Source organism: Chelonia mydas, chromosome 15 (assembly GCF_015237465.2).
Source record: "Chelonia mydas isolate rCheMyd1 chromosome 15, rCheMyd1.pri.v2, whole genome shotgun sequence".
Taxonomy (NCBI): Eukaryota; Metazoa; Chordata; order Testudines; family Cheloniidae; genus Chelonia; species Chelonia mydas.
In genome coordinates, this window is record NC_057856.1 from 23,728,292 (window position 1) to 23,750,164 (window position 21,873).

General features: G+C 43.7%; 1 protein-coding gene across 1 annotated transcript in view; it reads right to left on the bottom strand.

The window, feature by feature from the left end:
* The window catches only part of AACS (acetoacetyl-CoA synthetase), a 60,224-nt gene extending 38,972 nt beyond the window's left edge, over positions 1–21,252 (bottom strand). The window contains exons 1-4 of the mRNA XM_037878638.2: positions 20,842–21,252; positions 17,181–17,284; positions 14,610–14,730; positions 10,619–10,732 (exon numbers count right to left, since the gene is read on the bottom strand). Of these exons, the coding sequence (XP_037734566.1) occupies positions 10,619–10,732; positions 14,610–14,730; positions 17,181–17,284; positions 20,842–20,959 (457 nt within the window). The 5' untranslated portion in view covers positions 20,960–21,252. The remainder of the gene's footprint in view (positions 1–10,618; positions 10,733–14,609; positions 14,731–17,180; positions 17,285–20,841) is intronic.
* Positions 21,253–21,873: the final 621 nt, after the last annotated feature.

Consider the following 21,873-nt stretch of genomic DNA (forward strand, 5'->3'; position numbering starts at 1 on the left):
TTATGAAATGCCCAGTATCCAACTGTAAGGCAAATTCAGTTAATGGCAGCTCTCTCCCCACAAGCATGCCAGGGCAGGTGGAAGGAGGGAGAAATAATCGCTGTGCAGATAGCCTCTCCCCACCCACCTTTGATAACCTAACCAGCTTTGTGCTAAAGCTATCCAGCCAGAGGCAACATTACATTGCAAACATGAGCAGAAGTGACACGGCTCATCTCGCGTCAAGATCAGCTGACTTATTTCTGGCTCCATGCCCTTAATCTTAATCAAGATGAGCGTCGGGGCAGATGTGCCAACTCTCACAAATTCCTCACAATTGACACGATTTGTAAGTAAAATTAAGCCTGACATATGATCTTGCAAAAGAACTCTCAAATGTCTAAAAAAAATTTTTTTTTTTTTTTTTTTTAAATAATCCTGTGCGAGTTCCCACTGTTCGTCAGCCCCAGCAGCCGGGACTCCAGCGGTCAGGCAACCTCAGGGCCAACAGCAGGAGTCCCAGTCACCCAGGGCTGAGAGCGGGAGCCCCAGTGAGGAAGCCAGTCAGCCCTGTGCCCAGGAAACGTGGAACCCCCAAGAGTCAGGCACAGGATAGCTAGGACCCAGGAGGTGCTGGGTTGCGACTCAGTGATCACTGGGGTCACTCTGTGCCACTGGAAGGAGGAAATGAATTGCACTCACTGAAGTAACTCAGGGTCGCTTTGGGGAGTCCATGCTCCTTGTGAGATCCTCAAGCCCCACGGCTGCTGCTGGGGTCCCCAGAGCTCTGGTTGCAGCTAGGAGAAGTTAATATTGAGGAGTAACATTCCTGCTGCTCTGCAGGAGACTCTCCCAGTGCAGAGACCCAGCCTGCCCACGACACCCCTTCCTGGGACCCAGCCATCTGCTCCCAGGGAGTGCACCGCTTGGATGGGACCTTCCCATCCCCACCTCCCCAGGTTACACCCTGGCTGCAGGGAGATGGTTTTGCCCCAGGCTGCTCCCAGCTGAGCTGACTGATTCCCTGCCTAAAAGCTCAAAAACCCCCACAAATCTATAATTTTTATATAATTTCATAATTTTAAAGCCAATCTCATGAGTTTTTGTGAGCCTGACATGATTTTTGAACATTTGGGGTCAGCAATACTGTAGGGTATATACAGTAGATCCTAAAGTGATAACACCTGTATACACAGACACAGACTTTTCAAGCAGGAACGCAGCCAGTAGGTTTTCACTTTGCATTCAAAATGCATTAGCTTTGCAAATCTGAAATACAGCATCATCATCAGCCTGCAACATGATTTTGAGATTTAAATACACAAAGAGATCCCCTCTGTCAGATACTCTGACAAGAGGAAGAGTCAGGAGAGGTAGATTTTCAACAGGCTGATCCTGCCCCCATCAAAGTCAATTGAAAGGTTGAGATGTGGGTTCAAACCTGATGATTCAAAGGACATTAAGTTAGGGTGCCCAAACATGGATTTGGGCACTTATCCGTTTTAAAGGACCTAAACGACATCCAAGTAAGCAAGCAAGCAACAATGCCCAAATACAGAATAGGAGTTTTATTACGTACCCTAAAGTTTAAAATTGAGTATTTTTATAAATATATGCATGGGCTCTTTAAAGGACCAGGGGCCTGGCTTCCAAAGATGCCAAGTACCTGCAGCTCCCATGGATTTTAATGGGTCCAATTTACAATGCAGTAAATTGTACCATTGTATCCCACCATGTGTTAGGAACTTTCCAAAACACAGAGGACAACACTCCCTGCCCTGATGGGTATTTCTGAAAACAAGACCCTAAAGCTGCCTCTTTAAAAAACAAAAAAACCCACGCACCCTCAACCCAGAGGTTATTGGTTTCTATGCACACACTGGGTTGGTTTGTTAGCCAGTCTACTGCGATGCACTTTAAGGAGCTGCTTGTTCCCAGCGTGCAAGCAGCGAATTTGTTTGCAGGGGCTAGGGGAGGGTTTCTGAGGTGGACTGAGCTATTTCTGCATCACCCTTCATATCATTGGAGTGTGCCATGTTAAATAGGGCTGACTAATCACCACTAATTTATGGACCGTTAGGCTTTTTGCCATTAGTCATGGAACATCACATCCAGTGCCTGATCAGAGATTGGATAGGTCTGACATGCGCTGACATAGGGAGTTCTGGAAGAAATACAGGACTGTCAACAGAAGTCTCTCAGCATACATCAAGATGTTATTTCTTCACACGGACCTACATAAAGTTTGCATTGTTTCTACCATGTTTGACTTTGATCTCTCATATTATAAGTCACACACCCAAAGGCATAAAGCATCATTTAGTAAACTCATGCTCATTCCTTTGGGATCAGAGTTTGTGAGGCAAGGCTCAATGTTCCTGTTTAGCAACTTCACCATTTGGCTACATGCGACAGGGCAGCCTGCATCAGGAGGGCCCTGAGTCGTGTTCCTCTAAGGAAAGTTCTTACAGATGTGAATGCTCCTTCAGTGGGATTCCCAGAGGCACTGCAGACAACTATCAGGTGGGTCACTAACAGGCATAGGCTGTTACACGTGGAATAGGGCTTAAAACCCAGAGACAGGGGCAGCAAAGTCCCTGCTGGGATCCTAACTAACTGAACACTTAACAGCTACTTAATTACTAACAAACAATAGAACTATTTACAACTAGAAGCACAAGGCTGGGAAAGAAATTGCTGGCCGGCTTGCGAAGCAAGGGACAGAGGTGCTCCAACTGACCACCATGGTGGAAAGAAAGAACTGAGGGGGCTCAGGGCTAGAGGCGCCTGATATACTGCGGCATGAGCGCAGCACTCTAGGGGGCGCCACAGCCAGCCCTATGGATACCGCTAAGGCAAAAATCTCTGACGACCACACACAGGCACGCACACTTAGAATGGAATTGACATGAGCAAGCACTTGAAAAACAGCCTGGTTTCTGCTCTTCTCACACCACCACTGGTCAGATTCTGCAGGGCAAATTAAACCCTTATCCACATATGGGCAACTTACCGCTTTCAAAGCATGCTCTCAGGAATATCCTTGGAATCCCCCAGTGCTTTCAGTACGTTTGCACAGGTGTAAGTGACTGAAATCTGGTAAGAGTTTTTACTGATACCCAAAAAAGGAACAGTATCAAGTGTGTGCTCTCTGCTGTGTTGGTCCTGTAAGGCTAAAAGAACAATGACCTGATCTGTTGAGTGAGAAAGTGCCCTTTTTACAATCACTTGACAGCTGGATTCACAAAGGCCCTAACTCCTGTTGATTTTGATGGGAGTAAACTATTAATTACCTTTGTCACGCCAACCATTTACAGGTTAGAATAGTGTTCTTTAACTAAGACCAGGAAAAGAGTGCCAGTCCATCTCCTCAGCAGATCCATCCTGAACATCCAAGGGGAAATTTCAGACTAACATCCCTTTTTCCTGTATCTACACTACACAAAACTGTTACATGCAAGCAGGTTTGGACAAGCTCTCCTGACACTGACAGCACACAAAGCTCAGCATAAGTGACAGCATTATTTTTCGCCTCATTTCCCACACTGTAAAACCATACTTATCAGTGTACTCTGGGAAAGCCTAGGAAGGTAAAGAAAACACAACTGGCAGGTACAGCCTGGGTCATCAAGTCCAATCCCCTGCGATAGTATCTCAGGCAACCGTGTTACATAATCCCTTTCATAAATGCATCAAGCTCCCATGCAAGCTATCCCAGATACTGAGAGTTGGTCCACATGGTGCAGTGAGCTTCGGAGGTCTTCTCACACAGAGATCCAAGTGGCAGGAGAACTGACAAACCCAGCTACACCTGGTAAAGTGGCGCTTTTCACATGGTAGAGCCCAGACATGAGGGATATTTATTTAAACCAACCAGTTCTGCCCCCATGGATAGAAACCTGGGACTAGGTACTGGGAACAAGAGGGCTCAGTCTGCAATCAGCTGAACTCACAGCTGGCTCAGGGAGTACACATCTTACACCACTAGTATGCAGCTTCCATGAAAACAAAGGCAGCATGAGTAGTACCCATAGTAAATCAATTTCACAGAGGACATGGAAACAGTAAAAATGCCCCACCCCAGGATTTTAATTTTTTTAATATATTTTAAAAAGGAAAGTGTCTACAAAGTCTTCAAATACAAAAAGGTGAGTTTAGTCCATTTCAAGGATACAATGACTTTTACAAGTAGCTTGTAAAAGTCATTCTGCCCCTGAAATTTACTACGTTTACCTGTAAAATTCATTCAGTGCAAACTTTGCAAAATTTAGTCCTTCTCCATTTACACCATTGGGAACTTTCTTTAATAAAATCATGATTTACATGGGGTTCTAAGCACAAGCTACATCAAAGTAATTTAACCTATGACACCCACTCTGGCAGGACATGTCAGACCTTAATATTACAGGCTACCTAAAAATGAGAAAAAGTTGTTGTTTATGTTAAAAATAGGTTCAAGACACAGAACTGTCAGGTCTTTGCATTTCCCATAAGTCCCTATTTACCTGAGCTGGTGTTCACTGAGGTTTTAAGTTCAAATATGTAGGAACATTACAATGCTGAAGTCAGTCCTGCTAAAAGTTGTAGGCCAAAATTTCCAGAGGTAGCCAGAGAGTTTGGGTGCCCAATTTGCAATGATGACAAGGGGCCCTATTTTCAGAAAATGCTGAGCACCCAACTCTGAAAGAGAAATCAAGCTCCTTTGCAGACGGAAGGTGGGCAACCAGAAACTGAGGCATCCAAACATCACTTGTCACTCAGAAAAGGAAAGACTTTGGCGTTCAGGCCAAGGTTTACTTTAAGCCATCAGACCGTACAACACAAGGAAAGCAGCAAACTCAAGGCTGAAAAATCCTCAAGACAGCTCCTTCCCTACTCCTAAATGCCTGGTATAAGAAAGGGGATAATTCAAGGCCAGAGCCCGTGTCAGCTTTTAACCTTAACACAACATTTCATACTCCTACTTGAATTTTAAGATCGCCTCCTGGCTAATATTACTACAACCCAAGACTATTAGTAACCCACCAATCCTCTTAGAAAGCTAGCTTTAAAACCACATTAGCTCTAGTAGCTTAAGTACTAGCTTTAAACAATACAATGAAATGCCATTTTGTCAAATGCCGTTGCGGGGTTTGTTGGCTGATAAGGCAATACCGGTTACAGGAGCACAGGAAGAGTAATCTATCCAGAGAGGAGAAAGAAAGATAAACCGGAGCTTATTTTATCCTGATATCCGTCAGTTATTTGCCAGCGAGGACTATTTTTCCAGCTCTACATTAGCAGTGGCATTGAGGTGGGGGAGGGATATGGGGTACCTCAAGATTGGCTCATTCAAACGACACCAAGGGGACCCGCAGTTTATTTTAAGGCTACAGGTGTTACTGCACCTGCCATACACCCCTCTAAGATCTAGGCAGACCTGCAAGACATCCCCAGACAGAAAATGTAGATGCTGCCACAGCTTTTGAAACAATGCTTGCTGCTAAATAGCTCTTCCTCACAGCTGCTAAGCTTTTAAGTACACCTGGCAATAAGAAGCTGAAGACCAAGGAGAAGAGATCAAGCTGAAAGAGAAAGCCCCAACAGTGCTGCCTTGTTCACCTGCCTCCAGCTTTATGGTTGTAGTGATGGAAGTGTTCATTGCACTTACAACAGAGGACACAATACCTATCATGAAGAGTTTGCCACCCAGGAGACAACTAGGCAAGAGTAAAACATTCACAAGGGATGTCAACTGGATGGGCTGGTTACTTTCCCTTATAGATTAGGCTTCCATGGAATGAAGGTTCCAACAGCCCAAGATCCTGCTACTGTGGTTGCAGATCAAGAGGGCTTTTTGGGCCAGAATGACAGGGAAAGCATCCAAATCACAGTAGGGTGACTGGAAAGGTCAGGCAACACTCACTCGGTTAAAACAGCATTTCTGCCCATTTGAAACAATAACTCACAAAATGGGGGGGGAGGGAAATATGCCTATTACTGCTGCTGTAAAATGTATAAAGCTCCCATGCCAAACAAAAGGTTTTCTAAGTGCTACTTTTATATTCAAAACAGGTTAGGTCCTGGAGGAAGGTGGCAATCTTTGGGAGGCCCTGGACTGTGGTATTGCATGTGGGTGTGGAAGTCTGAGCTGAAGCTTTCCCAGCCTAATACTCAACACTCCCCCACCTCCTTCTGCAGTACTAAGGATTTGGACAGCTGCCACCTTCGTTTCAGCCTCCAGCAGTGATGTCACAATTCAGGCCCTCCAAAGATTGCCAAAAACCTCAAGGGCAGGGAGGGAAGGGAAGAGAGAAACGCACAAGTCAGGACTTACTTTTCTAATATAAAAAGCAGAAAAACAACAAGTTTTTTGACATTGCTTTCGTCCATCATAAAGAGAGCAGGTGTCAGAGTAGCACAGCACATCTTAACAGGAGAATAGATCTTCTCTGGTTTGAGAGCTTGGTCTAGGATGAAAGCGCATACAGATGGCTCTCTCTAGAGTGGTAGGTGGCAGCTGTTTAACACAGAACACTACCCAATATAGTTTTAGGGCAGGAAGAGGAATAATTTGTAAATTGCTGGGGCTAGGCAGGGAGCTAGGCAAACAAAGGTTCAAGTTAATAAGGAAGGCGGTAATAGAGTACATGTGGTTTTAAATATCACCCGACATCTCACTCTGCCTTCCACACGTTTATCTATCAAACCGAAAGATGCTTTCCAAGACTTCTAAAACCAACTGGAATTTGACCAAGCCAAAAGAGTTAACTTCCCTACTCCTGCGAAAACCCAGATCATCTCTAGCGACTATACATCAGGACCTCATTTCAGCCAAGAGATGGTACCTTGAGCAGCGCACCTGAACACTACAGCAGGCCCCGGGCTCAAAACTAACTCAGAAGACTGTATTCAGGTGCATCACTACCACTTCCTTCAGAGACACTGGGGTCTCTTTGAAGGTGTCTCATAAGAGCTCTGAGCCAGGCCATCCCTACTTAGCTTGCGAGACCTGAATCCAAGTGATCTTAGTATTTTGAATGAGACATTTTGAAAAAGCAGGTAATGTAATAAGACCCACAAAATTAAAGGTCAGACATGAACTCCTAGGCTATCAGGGCTTGAAAAGTCAGCTCATACATCACTAAAAAGGCAGTTTTCCTTAGAGTTGCAATATGGAAGTGTGTATGATATTATGACTCCTATGTAGGTTCTCTTAAAATAGCTGTTCTTCTGATAGGAACCCGTGTTAGCGTTTTACATAAAAATCTTAGAGAAACATTTCTTTTGGTGCCTTAGAGATCCTAACATTAAAAGTGTAGCCACTACAATGGAAAAGACACTCCCTTCGTACTCATTTTGAAGACCAATATAAGCTGGAAGGAATAGCCTGAGAAATCATTTAAGAGGCTATTGGTGGGGGGGTGGGTGTTATGAAGAGAAAGGAATAAAACATGTAGACAAAGTGACCCCACTATGGTGAATCAGATACATAGAAATAGATCACAAACCCTGGAAGATAACAGTGCTTTGAAATTAAACATTTTGCTATATCACAAGTATTTCTCCCTAAAATTTTCAATTTAAGCTGTGTGTTTTGGAAGTAGTAATACAAGAAGACAAGAAATTCCAATTTATACCTCTTCTTGTGGTTCTTAAGAGTCAAGCCTCCCAATGAAGCCAAAGGGAATGGTCTCTTGTTAGGATAGCAGGATTGGGACCCTAATGCTTGCAGCTCATCCTTGATGCCTACGCTTCACGGAGGAGGAAACGCTGCATTAGTTAAATTTGGAATTGCTTGGTGTATCTCCTGACCTTACCTTTATTAAAAAAAAAAAAAAAAAAAAAGATAGCATCTAAAGCATACTCTTTCAAGTAGGGTGACCAGATAGCCAATGTGAAAAAACAAGATGGTTTTTGGGGGGAGGGGACTATAAAGGAAGCAGGATCAGGCCCTAAACTGGAAAGGAAGGAGATATGTGAAACAGTTACTATCAACACTATGTGTTAAGTAAATTACCTAAACACATCCCTACTTGGAAGGCATTTAAAAAAATGCCTATCAATTAAGCAGAGCTTTAGCAGCTTTAAGTCTGAAACAAATAAAGAGCAAATAAGATGCAAAAGTCAGCCAACCTGTAATTGAGAGAGAAAATGCTCTCATTACAGGAGCTAATAAAAGATGTTTCTAGATGGGCCCAAAGCCTCTTCTAACTGCAGTGCAGATCTCTACTACATATCCTGCCTGTGGAAGGAATTTGATAAATGGCAGCGTGAAGATGCATACAAAACACACACAGAAGCAACAAGACAGACTGGATTTTTTTTCCCCCTCCCCAATTCCTTCCTTCCCTCCCCCAACCCTCCTCCAGGCTATGGCTGCATCCACGCTGCAGTTTGTAGCTGCATGCAGCAGTGGGGATCTCCCAGAACCTTTCCTCATTGCCAGAATCTCTGACTCAGGCAGGGAAAGCCTCCAGCCATGGGAGTCACTGCTTGACTTATTTTAAACTTTTACAGTCTAGTGAGAAGTTATTTCATCCCAGAGTTTAAGACACTCAATTTAGCAGAATTCACCATCATTGCACAACACCCAAATAATGGACTTTTAGGGAAGAATTAAGCAGAGGTGGGTAGGATGGAATTAACCTAGCCACAGGCAGGCATCGGAGCTGTAATGAAGATCGTCCAGGGCCAGTACTCACGCCTGAAGGCTAGAAACGTGCTGCAATCCCTCCACATCCCCCATGCTAAGTTTTCCAGCTTCTGGAAACATGCCTGTGGTCCCTCTTCTGAATTTCTCCCCCCACCCTTCCAATGCCTCCCTTCAGCAATTTTTTTCTTTTTGCTACGAACATGAATCTCGCTTTCGCGGCATACAGATGAGATTCAACACACCCCACCACAGGAGAGCCCTCTGGATGCAGATGAATATTTAACACAGTTTGCACTACTTCGGCATACAGTTTAGAGAACATCTGCTTGCAGAGATGTTCTGTGGTAAAAAAAAAAGTCACAACTTTACAGTATAAAACAAGGTATGTTGCTTGTTTCCCCCTCTCCATGAAGTACTGTCTACAAACTCGTGTCTGCACACTTCCTTCTGTGCATACCAGGGGAAACTTCATTTCAGAATAGCTGGTGCTCGAAGTCAGCACAAATTTGCTCAGTCTAGTCCACAATTACAAGCAATCAGACACTACAAAGCTTATCTGAAAAAGGATCTGGACTATTATGTGACTCAGGTGGATTTCCAAATGCCTTCAGTTCCTGTTACTTGTAGTGATTTGACTGTTTGCTGGGGGGGTGAATAATCAGTAGCAAGCGGGAAGTCCGAACTTCATTCGGACATGACCTGCACTTGTTAAATATACCATGCCCCAAAAAAAGAGGTAGAACTGGAAGCCTATAGATGCAGGTGCTAAAATCTGAACTTTCCTCCACCCATCAGTTTCACTCAACACTTGGTTTCAGATTTAAAGTTGTTTTTCTTAGCCAGTAATGAACCTGACACCAGCAGGATAAAATCTGAGGCAATCCTTAATCAGGGCAAGCTCCACTGACTGACAGGCATTTCACCCAAGTAAGGGCCTCAGGACTTCATCGTGTATTTAATAAGTGTCCTTCCCTTTCACCAAACCAGAGGCTCACATCAGTTGAAGGTCTACTTATCTGCTTTGTATAGCACAGTATATGTTCCACTTAGAGTAAAGGTCTCTGTGGCATGGATTTCATCTACTTCCATTTGTAGACTCTGGAAGTACCATTAGTGTGATTTAAATAAATGATGAACAATCTTTTCATCTTTGAAGATCTGGGTTTGAGTTCTCACTTAAGTCGTAAGTGAGAGTGAGTTTCATTAGATTTTTCTCCCCAAGACCAACATACAATTTAGCATAGTTGACAGATACTAGTCAAGAGACATCTACGGGTGGGGAGTGAGAACAGTGGTGGTAGAACAGTATCTCTCGGGTTAAGATGTGCTCCACTGCCCACCAGCATGCACAAGTGAGAACCTGAACCCAGAACTTCAAACATGAAGGGACTGTGCATCATCCTTTTTGCAAGTACCATTAGTATCTGATGCGCAAACAGAGATAGAGGAGATCCATGCCCCGAAGACCTATGCTATATTTCAGACTTACTACACAGATCAGAAAACTGAATGCAAAAATCACCAATGAGGTGCGTTGACAGAGCTGAACAGGAGAAGCTTGCATAACCCTTGCCTACACTTTGCTTGAATTTAGCCAATATCGTTTGTTCTTCATGAGACAAAAGACACAGAAAATAAAAACATATGAGAGCAGAGAGTATTCGTCTCCTCAAATTGAGGCAGAGACATTATTATTAACAGGCTCACCAGTGGGCCGTGTACATCTTGCTCACTTTTGACTTCCACAGAGGGCTTAAGTTGTGAAATAGACCTCTGTGCAAAGTTATGAATAAATCATTTACTTTTTCCTCCAGAGGTGGAAAACTTGAGGCTAAACCAGCTTCCATCCCTCGAGAAGCATATTTCATAGCAATATAAATGCACCAGCACAAGGGTCTTTTCTTTGGCGTGCTCCTCTTATGTGCGTGTTTCTGGAGCCCCAAACAACTCACTTTGTTTGCTTCAGGGATATTTCCCCTCCAATCCTGCCCCAAAATTACTCACCAACAACTCTGTCTCCTATTTTCACTCCCATTTTCCTCATGGCTGAAGCATACAAAGCAACATCTTGTCTCAGCTCTTCAAAAGTGACTTTTGAGATTTCTTCTTTGCCTTCCTCTGAAGAAAAAAGGTTTACAACATAAATCAATTAGAAATGGTACACTGCAATCTAAGAACCAGAGTCCACTGCAAGGGATTCATCCTGGGGGAAAGAAAGACGAGGATGCTATTTTGAGGAAAAAGCTCTCAGACAATTGTTAACACTAGCCTTTCAATAATATTCTTGTCCTGTGCAAAGCTTGTCTTTATAATGAGACATCTGTGTTAATGGATGGGATTCACTTCCTACAGGGCAGGACTGTACCTCTGTTCCTGAAAATGTAAGTTGCTGATTGTAGATAGGCAAGAGTCAGAGAGCATTTGTTCAAAATTTAAAGCATGGATTGCTTTACCCCATACCTTTCTGATCTAGAAAAAAAGGACTGCTGCCCAGTTTTCTAATTAGAGCTAAAAAACCCAAAACAATCAGTTGTTTGTTAAGGTTAAATTTGACTTAAATTTGCTGGTCACTGGGTGACTAAAGAAATGTATGAGCCTGTTATTTATGTCTCAGTTAGAGTCTACTCTAGGACTCCTAGCATTCTAGGATCTCGAAGATACTGCAATTTTCTTCTTGACATGTCTCCAGCGCAAATATACTCATCTGGGCCAGGTTCATCTCAAGAGCAGAACTATCGCGAGTTTTAATTTTTGTACTCAAGACTAGATGTTACATAAGGCCTTAATAAATTGGCTAAATAAAATAAGTGAACGTCTAAGAGTTCTGAAACTGTCTTCTCTTGGCTCCCCAATCTGTCTTCCACCGACAAAAGGGCCTGCCCTGTCTTCAAGGTCCAGAATTCCTAACACATATACAAGTCAAGGAATGTGGCAAGTAAATTGCACTAGTGATGCTGAATCTTAGAGTCTGTATTCTAGCAGACTGCTATGGTCAGCAGAGGTCCTTTAGCAGAGTATAATATTTGCTTTGCTGTTCCTCCTCTGCAAGTTTAGCTGCCCATGGAGTGAGTAGTAGGCCTCAAACATTCATAACCAATTGTGTGAAATATTACAAGAGCCAAGATGCAATCCAAATTAAAGGTCTGCATGGAAGGGGGTAGAGGTTTATAAAAGTTGCATTTAATCTTCTGTCTGAGAGACCCACAACCTTTCTACAAGATCTCCACCAATGACTGCTGGAACCCAACAGATTCCCTAAGCTCCATTCTGACACAGCAGTAAGGAGTTCACAAATATACTGAAATAAGACTACTTAAGAAGATTAAATGCTAGAAAGGGCCTGGAATGAAGATGCAGATGCAACTCTGTACTCTCTGCAGAAGGAGTACTGATACTCACTGCATTCATGCACTCGTACAGTACTTGCCCATGCTGAATCAATAATAGTGCAGATTTAGAACTATGTATTAGAAAATATCCTGTGAACCAGGAAATATTGTTTCCTCTTATTGATGTTGTCTCACATGGTTAAGCTAAACAAAGGATGAGTCTCTGGCACACCTAATAGAACAAACAAACCTAATCTCTACATAAAAGAGACAACATAATCATATGTTAACCCAACTAATTCATCAAAACAGTTGACTCATAATTCCTTAGATTAGAACGGAAATAATTTTAGAAACTATTTACCTCAACTTACTTTTAACCTTTTCCTTGAGACAAAAAAAGTCAATTAAGCCAGTTTCACAAATTTACCCACTTTCACTAACTGTTTGCCTTGCAGCCATTGCAGAGGGCTTGTTTAAAAACAACTAACTGCATTGTCTCTTAAATACAAGAAAAAGTTTCTAAGATTTTTTTTTTTTTTTTTTTTTTTAAAGAGCATAAGTGATGAGTCAATCTTTCAAGGTTGAAGCTACATAAACTTCATTTCAATGACACTAACAGATCACTTCTTGTTGCAGCTGAACCAGGTTACAGATTTTGCCACTTGCTCTCTCTCAACTCTGTATAGATTTTATATAGATGTTCAATTTCATTTTAATTAATCCAAGAAACAAAATGCAGCTATTTATACTTTTCCTTCTTCATTAGGGTAACCTACTGCAGATGGCTCTCATGTTTTTATTTATGCATCTAAAGGGAGGGGAAAAAAAAACCCACTTAACAGTTCTCCATATTCAAGAGAAAAAGAATCCCACATAGACTCTTTACCATTCCAATAGCGAGCCTAAAATTTTACATCATATTTTGTCTAACTGGAGTGTTCAGACTGCAGGTCATAGGTCTTTGATTATTATTAAGCAATTACAAGGGGCATTTGTCTGGGCCAGTCCTCACTAAAAGGATTAGGCCTGGCTAAAGCTACATGGAGAGCTCAGAATAATCATCTAATTTAAGGTGCATAGTGGCTCCTTACTGAGTATCTCCTTCCAAGGTGTGTAACAAAAATCCTTAGAGTAGGACATAAAAATCAAAAAGTTATCAAAAAAACCCCCGATATACATGAAGATACTGGGAAGGTTTAGATTTTTGAAAGGAAACAAGTGAACTGCACTGTTCAGGTTGTTCTGTATATATCTAAGATCTGCCCATTTATGTATATGAAAAAAACAATCCAAGTTCCATGACAAATTTAAAAACTAAATCTTAATCTTGGTACATGCAAGCAAGGTTGAGTGATTTAAATCAGGATTCAAATTGCTTTGATTTAAATCATCAGTTTTAATCTTGTTTTGCATTTGTACTTTTTTTGTTTGTTTTTTTTAAGGAAAATAACTAAGGTCAACTCACTGGTTGGCAGCCATTAAAGCTGGTTGTTCTGAAACCAGATATAGCCTTTACACTAAATTTGGTGCATCTTTTTGCTAAACAGGAGATATACTGCATCCATATACCTTTATTTGAACACTTACATAGCATAACTTACACTTATGCAGATTCTTAAGGGTGCAAATTATGTTAGGAAGTGATAAATGGCGGCACAGCAGTTACCACAGCTTGTGTGTTTGCAGCAGCAGCCCCAGAGCAGTTCCACCACTGCACTTCTGGGTGGAGGGAGCAGCCACAATGAGACAATTTCGTAAAAAAGGCTGTAGACGGGGAGACTACACACACACACAAAATCTGCTAATGTGCAATAAAGATCATGCAAGTAAGTGCCAGAAGCTCTCTTTTCTGGATACGCCTCTTCAGGCCCAATGCAAATAATGTTTGGATTTCAGTTCAGTTCATACAATTCTCTTCTGTGTATATTCGTGACTTGAAGACTTAAAGCAGCAAGTTAGCAAGTGTTTGTAGAGCATTTTTTAAAAAGCACAACTAAACCTCAAGTGTATGAGCAGGGCAATAAACATCCATTAATAGAGGATTCCATCCATCATCCTAAAACCTTGATTTTCCTGAAATGTATCCTATTACAATGGGGAAAGTTTACTGGAACTGAACTTTGATGTTATTGCACAGTGAAGTTTGGAGCCCCCCACCCCCATGTGACCCTTTCTTCCTCTAATATCAAAAAAGGATTTTAAACCCCCCAAATCTCTGATGATATCTAAGGTAACAGATTAGGGGTGACTGTATTAGAAAGACCCCATTTTAAAAGCAAGCATTTATAATGGAAATTCCAATGATGCTGGAATGCAGATTAAATGAAAGAGTTGACGATAGTGCTAAACAAGACAGCATAACCCCAACTAACCCAGCTCAACTTCACCAGTCCATAGGGAATTTTCCAAAATTGGCTGCTTGCCACCACAGACCATCTTCTCACTGTCCTTCAAGATAGGGGACCTGGGCAGATGCTTCCGAGCTGGCTGATTTGCTGTCCACCTCCCCCTTCATTCAAAACCTACTTTATCTCAAGGTTTATCAGGCGGTGATGGGGCACATGTAAAAAAAAGCACTGCCCATTTTAGTTGGGCAAACTCACTATCTCACAAGTGAAGAACACCGGGCTACTGGCTAATGGAAGTCACAGCTAAATACTTACTCGCCGCATAGAGAGCAATTTTGTCATTTTCCTTATGCTTCAGAAGGTTTTCTGCATAGTTGAGCCGACTGCCTTTAAACCATTCTGGAACATCTGCAATTCCCTTAGATGGGTCAACTACCTGCAGGAACAGTATCAGACATCCTTGGAAAATAGGAAAACCTGCAGCTCTTCATCTTCAGAGGACTTTACAGACATTAGCTAGAGAAGTCATTTTAATAGCCAAGTACAATTATTCAGTTTACAGAGGGACAGACAGGCTAGGTCCTGCAACATTGGTGACAGAAAGTTTAGCGACCTGCCCATTGCCACAGATGGAATCAGTGTCCGAGCCAAGATCAGAATTCAGATGTTCCTGTCTGCCAGTCCTGAGTTCAAGATAGAGATGCACAAACCGCAAACTAAACCCCTTAGTCACTACAACTGGTTTGTGTCTTCTTGAATAGTACACAAGCCAAGCCTTTCTGGAAAGCATGCTTTTTGCTCTCATCTTCCAATTTAAAAAAAAAAAAAATATGGACACACATAGCAAAGCAAGCTTGTATTTAGATTGTTTGCCCTGGTTTCCCCTCCTGCACTGAGCTCAATAAAAATGTACCACTAATCTCAAACTGAGTGCAGTGTTTCCTTCATAGGAACAGTCTACCCTAGTACCCAAGTAACAGGGTGCTGTCCTACTTGCAAGCAGGCAGAGCTTGAGTGCCGTGCCAGCAAGAGGCTGGAGTGATGTGATGTCTAACATGCCTAGCTCTAATTATGAAATCCAGAGGAAGTGCTAGATATTATCTGGCGAGCTCAGAGTGCTTGACAAAAGGTAGGTATTAACTCCATTTTTTAAGGGATAAATGCAAGTAAAGACATTAAATTTAGGACTTTCCTAAAAAAACAGAAGCTCCGGGGTATTTTAAATTATGCTATGTTTAAATAATTTAGTTAAACTGATGCAATGTAATATGTGGACCGGGCCTTAACTGCCCCACACACAAAAGAGTGGGGGGGGGGGCGCGCGGCTGTTAAGATGAATTTGCAAAGGTAGTGCTCTCTCCTTGTCTCCCCTACTAAGGCACAATAGGACCCTATGCACAGAAGTAAATTTTTGCACCATCTATTATTTGGTCATAGGTCTGCAAAGGGAGTTATCTATTCATTAAGCAACTCCACACCAAAGATCACCCATCCAGGGATCTGAGACCCCCCTAACAGATTAGAAAACCACAATAGAAAGGAGTTACCCCCCCCCCAAAAAAAAGTGCAACAGAAACACTTATCCCCTGCCACATCTTGAACTAATCATCAGTTCCAAGAAGATGTCAGGTGCCCATCACACAATTTTTCCCAAATTATGTTACAATAAGTCACACTTTAGGAGTATCTCTAACATTTGGGACAGGAAAAAAAAACTGCTTAGTTTTACTTCAAGCTTCCTGAATGGTTACAGTGTTTTGCTTTAAGCTGACATGTAGGGTACATATTAGTTATTTTTCCAAGTTAAAATGTTCTCTTACGACCATGCAATGTTCTCTTTTTTTTTTTTTAAAGCTTCAATTTATGCCCTCGGGGTCCTATCACATGGATGGGTGGAGGTAGTGTAATGAGAAAAAAACTCTTCTTGTCAAGTACAAAGCTGACTTCTACAAAAACTTGATAAGATTTCAGCTACAGGGCTTCTTCCAAAGAGGAGAGTTTTTATGATTGTAAGTGCTCAGCATGCGTATGTGACCAGAGGCAACTCTGAACTCACCATCCAAGTCCTTTTACAACAGCAAAGCTCATAAGGAAGCACTGTATTGTCCAACTATGTATTTAGGAGCATGGGTTTGAAAGAGGCCTCAGCTATGCCCCCAGTTTTCGTGCTTGTAACTAAGTGAATATGCTAGCATCTAGACAACTAATTTACAGTAACAATCAGATGTTTCACTTGCACTTAATGGATTGTACTGTGTAAATTAAGAATGAGACAGGGATCAATTGTGTTTCCAGCAGCACAATTCCTCTCCTGAAGCAGCAAGAGTCCAGACTGCCCCCAAAGTGGGCCAGTGCTTTAATGGCACAATCTGGCCCACTGGCAGTATCTCTCCCTGTATGCTTTTACATGCTGAACACGGCACCAGGTACAACCTTCTGACAGCTCAGTAAACTACCAGGATAGATGTTTCTTAAGTAATTAACACAGCCTTCCCCTTAGTATCTAGCCACCCGGCACTAGGAATAGTCCCATGATCCATTCACTAGGACAGACACCTGGTTTTAAACAGCTGGATGAATACATGCTTGTATTCTGCTGACAATAAGAGAGCTAACCAAAGAGTTGCTTCAAGCTGGATGAAGTCTCCTATGACTTTTGTCCATTGTAACGTAATGTCTAATGTAAATAACTTATTTTCCCGTTACATTAGATGACAATTAGGAAGTGATCCTTAAGTAACAGTCCATTAGGTAGTAAAAGCACTTCCATAAAATTGATTTTCCACCCCCTTTCCCTATCCCTCTACCTACTCCAATTTTACAAAGACTACGACGGTTATTAAATCCAGGTTAAATACCACCAAAATTAAGTAAGCATTGACTTACCTCATCATATAGATGAGAGAACACAATCTCACTGAACTTCCAAAATTCTGCCCAGAAATCAGAGTAGGACTCAACAGACCACTGGTACAACTCATTGTAGGTGGCTAAAAGTAAAATGTATATTAGTGTACTTATCTACAATTACAAAAAATAAGAGTATTTTTTAAACACTTCTGAGGATATCGACCAGCTTAGAAAGTCAGTGGATGAAGCGGAATAAATGGAAAGGGAAAACCGATGATGGATCCACATTAATAAGTCTAATTAGGGACAATTTGAGGCATCCAAAAGATAAACAGCCATTTCCCTGCTAGGGGTATCACCAATATGACTTCAAGCAGAAGTGACTGATCCACATGGACAATTTAGACCTTACAACTTACTTTGGCAATAACTTAAGTCAGTCAGGTGTGTGAATAAGCATCCCTCTAAACGATGTATGTTATACCTACCTAAACCCCGGTAGGGACAGCACTGGGTCAGTTGGAGAGCTTCTCCCACCAACACAGCTACCACCACTCACAGGGGCTGGAGTCATTAATTCAATGGAGAGATCTCTCCCACTGGTGTAGAGCATCTACCCTAGAAGCACTACAGCAACGCAGATGTGCCGATACAGCATTAGTAACAGATGGTTGTAGCTCACCTGAGTGCTTTACAACCCATTAATTAATGGGCTGAAAAATGCGTATTTGTTTATTCAGAATGAATTCTTAGCCCCCTCCTTTGTCAAGCCATCCGAGAACCATACATCAACAGGCCCTCACAAAGAACACAATGTTCCACTCGTTAATAAACTGTTGCCATTCCCTACCACAAAGGTCACCATCAGGGAGCATTCACTCCTCAGTGGCTTCAAATGGAGTTGAATGCTCAGCACCCCTGAAAGTCAGGTCCCAGTTGTTTCAAGCTGGGCACCCCACATTTGAGGCACCCCCATTTACTAATCACTTTTGAAAACTTTTACCTCGACCTCAGGATGTCTGTTTCACCATCTATAAATGAAAAATATTGCCCACCTTCGTAAAGCACTGAGCTATACAGAATAAAAATTCTAAGTATGATCATCATGAGCCTCCTCTTTGCAAGCTCCCTAGGTACAAGCAGTCACCACCACATTGTCAAAGGTTGACAGTGCAAGAAGTGCTACAACGATTTAGTTCCTTTTTTGATGCCTTCAGATGGGAAGTAAATGTCAATTTTTCTGATTGAGGACTTAGACTGCATGATAACAGGCATCTTAGAAATACCAGAGATTGACTGACAGATGCATGAAGATCATTTTGACTCCTCCCCTTCTATTCTTTCCTCATACCCAGGCCATTGCCAAATCCTGTGACCAATTTTTTTTTTAAGATCTCTATATAAAAATGAGAAAGTTCTTTTCCAGTCCAGCATTCAGGACGTTTTAAATCATTGCAGCCTATACGTCTCTGGCCTGCCCCATTCTCATCTCTCATTCCTCTAGTTGATCAAAGATACGCAGCCATTGTCAACATAATCTCTATCCAGATGTTCCCAGTAGGTCTTCCCACTACTTGAAAAATCTACATTGGCTCCCACTCTTCCACCATATCTTATTCAAACCTCTTCTTCCCCCCCCATACCTCCAAAGCACACCATAATTCCACCCTTTCCTATATATTTTATCCTATTCTTGCCTACATATGCCCTCATCTCAACCTCCTACATACCATTCTGCTCTTTGCATTCCACCTAACCTTCTCATCACTACCCTATTTGTTCCCACATCAACCCATATAAATGGGATAATCTTCCTACTCATGACAGGTTTCAGAGGAGCAGCCATATTAGTCTGTATTCGCAAAAAGAAAAGGAGTACTTGTGGCACCTTAGAGACTAACCAATTTATTTGAGCATAAGCTTTCGTGAGCTTCAGCATCCGATGAAGTATATAAATCTCGCCACTGTATTTTCCACTGAATGCATCCGATGAAGTGAGCTGTAGCTCACGAACGCGTATGCTCAAATAAATTTGTTAGTCTCTAAGGTGCCACAAGTCCCCCTTTTCTTCTTCCTATTAATATATGACAAACTCCCTCTGTCTCCTCCTTCCAGAAATTACAGATCCACATGCTCTCCATGAATCATATAAACTCATAGAGATGGCCATTCCCCATTTTGTTTGTCGTCTTATTTGTACGGTTTGTCCTCACTTGAGCCTTTAGGCTGTAAACCCTTCAAGGCAGGGACCTGTTAGTTAGCTCTGACATGCTACTGTGTAATACCATGTGCATTCAGCATTATGTAAATGAATTCTCTAACAGATTCATATGGCTGGGATCCCAAAATAGATCAATTTTAAACGAAGATAGTAGAATTTGCCTCTTGACAGAGGCCTCTGCCAGGCAAAACCGACACCTGATATTCATGTCCCTGGAAATCATAAGTGCACAGTAGCCACTAATATTCATGTCTTTAGGGCTGATACCCCGTGCCAAGATTGACAGGAAACCCATCCATTTTTATTCTCTTAGTTCCTAATAGAATTAGATGCAGGATTTTGAAGCCTCTTCACATATTAGACACTTGCAGGGCACCAGAGACTTTTCACAGCCTGGGCCACCCTCTAGACCTAAGAGGGTGCAGGATGCTTCAAAGGTTTCAAAACATGCTTTAGAAATTGTAAGCAAGTCCTTCTCAGAAAGTAACTCCACACCCCCACAACATTATTTGCAGAGAATATATTTGATATTTCTTCAGGAGGCCTTGTCTGTCTTAGTTATGCAGTAACCCAAAGACACAGGGCCTGGTTCCCACCTCACTCGCAGGGTGAAAGCCAGGAGTAACTCCATCAATGTCAGGCATCAAAAACTGGTGGGGGGGGGTTGGAAATCAGAATCAGGCCCTTTATTCCTAAAGGCAAATAAAGCAATCTGCCCCTTAAAGCAGGATAACATCTTCCCATCCCACCACTCCCTAAGCTGCACCTTCTTGTCAACTGCCTAAATGGGCCATCTTGATCATCACTACAAAAGTTTTTTTCTCCTGCTGATAATAGCGCATCTTAATGAATTAGCCTCTTACAGTTTGTATGGCAACTTCCACCTTCTCTGCATGTATAGCTGTCTTCTTACTATATGTTCCATTCTGCGCATCCGATGAAGTGGGCTGTAGCCCACGAAAGCTTATGCTCTAACAAATGTGTTAGTCTCTGCGGTGCCACAAGCCCTCCTGTTCTTTAAGCTGCACCTTGAAAGCGCCCTACAACGCTCACTTCACTGACACCTCCTGGCTCCTGCCACCTCCTACAGCCCTTTAAAAGTCCTCTGGACGCCACCTTCGTCCGAACCACTAGCCCACCCCCGCCCCCCTTGCCGATGGGGCTGTATCCCCCAGCCCAGCCCAGCCCCCGGCCCCCCTTGCCGATGGGGCTGTATCCCCCAGCCCAGCCCAGCCCCCGGCCCCCCTTGCCGATGGGGCTGTATCCCCCCGCCCCGCCCCTGCCCCCCTTGCCGATGGGGCTGTATCCCCCCGCCCCGCCCCTGCCCCCCTTGCCGATGGGGCTGTATCCCCAGCAGGTTGCCCCAGCCCAGCCACCGCCCCCACGGCCGCCCCACAAGCGTTGGCTCAAGCAGGGCTCCCCCCCGCCCCCGGGGCCACCCTCCATCCCGCGGCCCCCCGGCTCCGCCCCGCTCACCCAGGCGCAGCCCGCAGGCGCCGACCAACCCGGCCCGGAACCGGTCCATCTGGGTGTTGCGCTTGGAGTCGGGCTCCCACATCACCTGGGACTCCAGGATCTCCGGCTCCCGGGACATGGCGGCGGCAGCGCCCTCGCTCCACCCGCCCTGCTCTGCCGGCGCCTCAGCCAATACTGCCCCGCCCCGCCTACCGGGCCGGCCTTTAAAGGCACCGCGCGCCCCGCTGTAACCTTCCGCCGGGCCGGCAGGCGAATGAGTGCGCCACCCCCACCCCCGCACGCCGCCGGGGGCTGGAGACTGCACCGAGCCGGGGCCCCACCCGCTGCCGGCCAGGGTGACATTGCCCCGTCCCCGCACGCCTCCACCCCAAGCAATCAGAAGCCGGGGATAAATGCAGCGCAGTCCCCAGCATCGCTAATGCTCGGGGGGCGGGGGGGGGGACGTAAGAACAGTTAATGGAGAGAAGCGAGCAGTGATAAATGAATGGAGAAGAGGCATCTCCTGTTGCCATCCCGGGTGGTGATGCAGTCACAACGGGGAATGCCGCTCCAAGCTAGCACTGTAACAGAAGGGCAAGCAACTGGGCCTGCCTCATTTCCCGCGCCACACCCCTCGCCCCCAGACTGGAACGGTGTTCCTGGGGCACTCAGCCTGCATGGTCCCTGGAAATATGTGTGAACTGCTTGTGCTAAACCAGTGGCCCGCAGATCCCTGGGGGTCTAAGATTTCCAGAGGGGGTCTGAGCCTCTATTCAGAAAAATATTTTGGGGGGGCGGGAGGGGGAAGAGAGTCTGCAAATGAAAAAAGCTTGAAAACCACTGTGCTAAACAATCTGTTCCGCCTTGTATTAGGTGTGACACTATGGGTATGTCTACACTGCAATTGAAAAGCCAGGCTGTTCCAGCTGACTCATGAGGTTTGGGGCTCTTTGATTGCAGTGTAGATGTTCAGGCTCCAGCTAAAACCCAGGCTCTAGGACCTTGCAAGATGGGAGGGTCCCATAGCTCAGGCTGCAGCCTGAGCCCCTATGT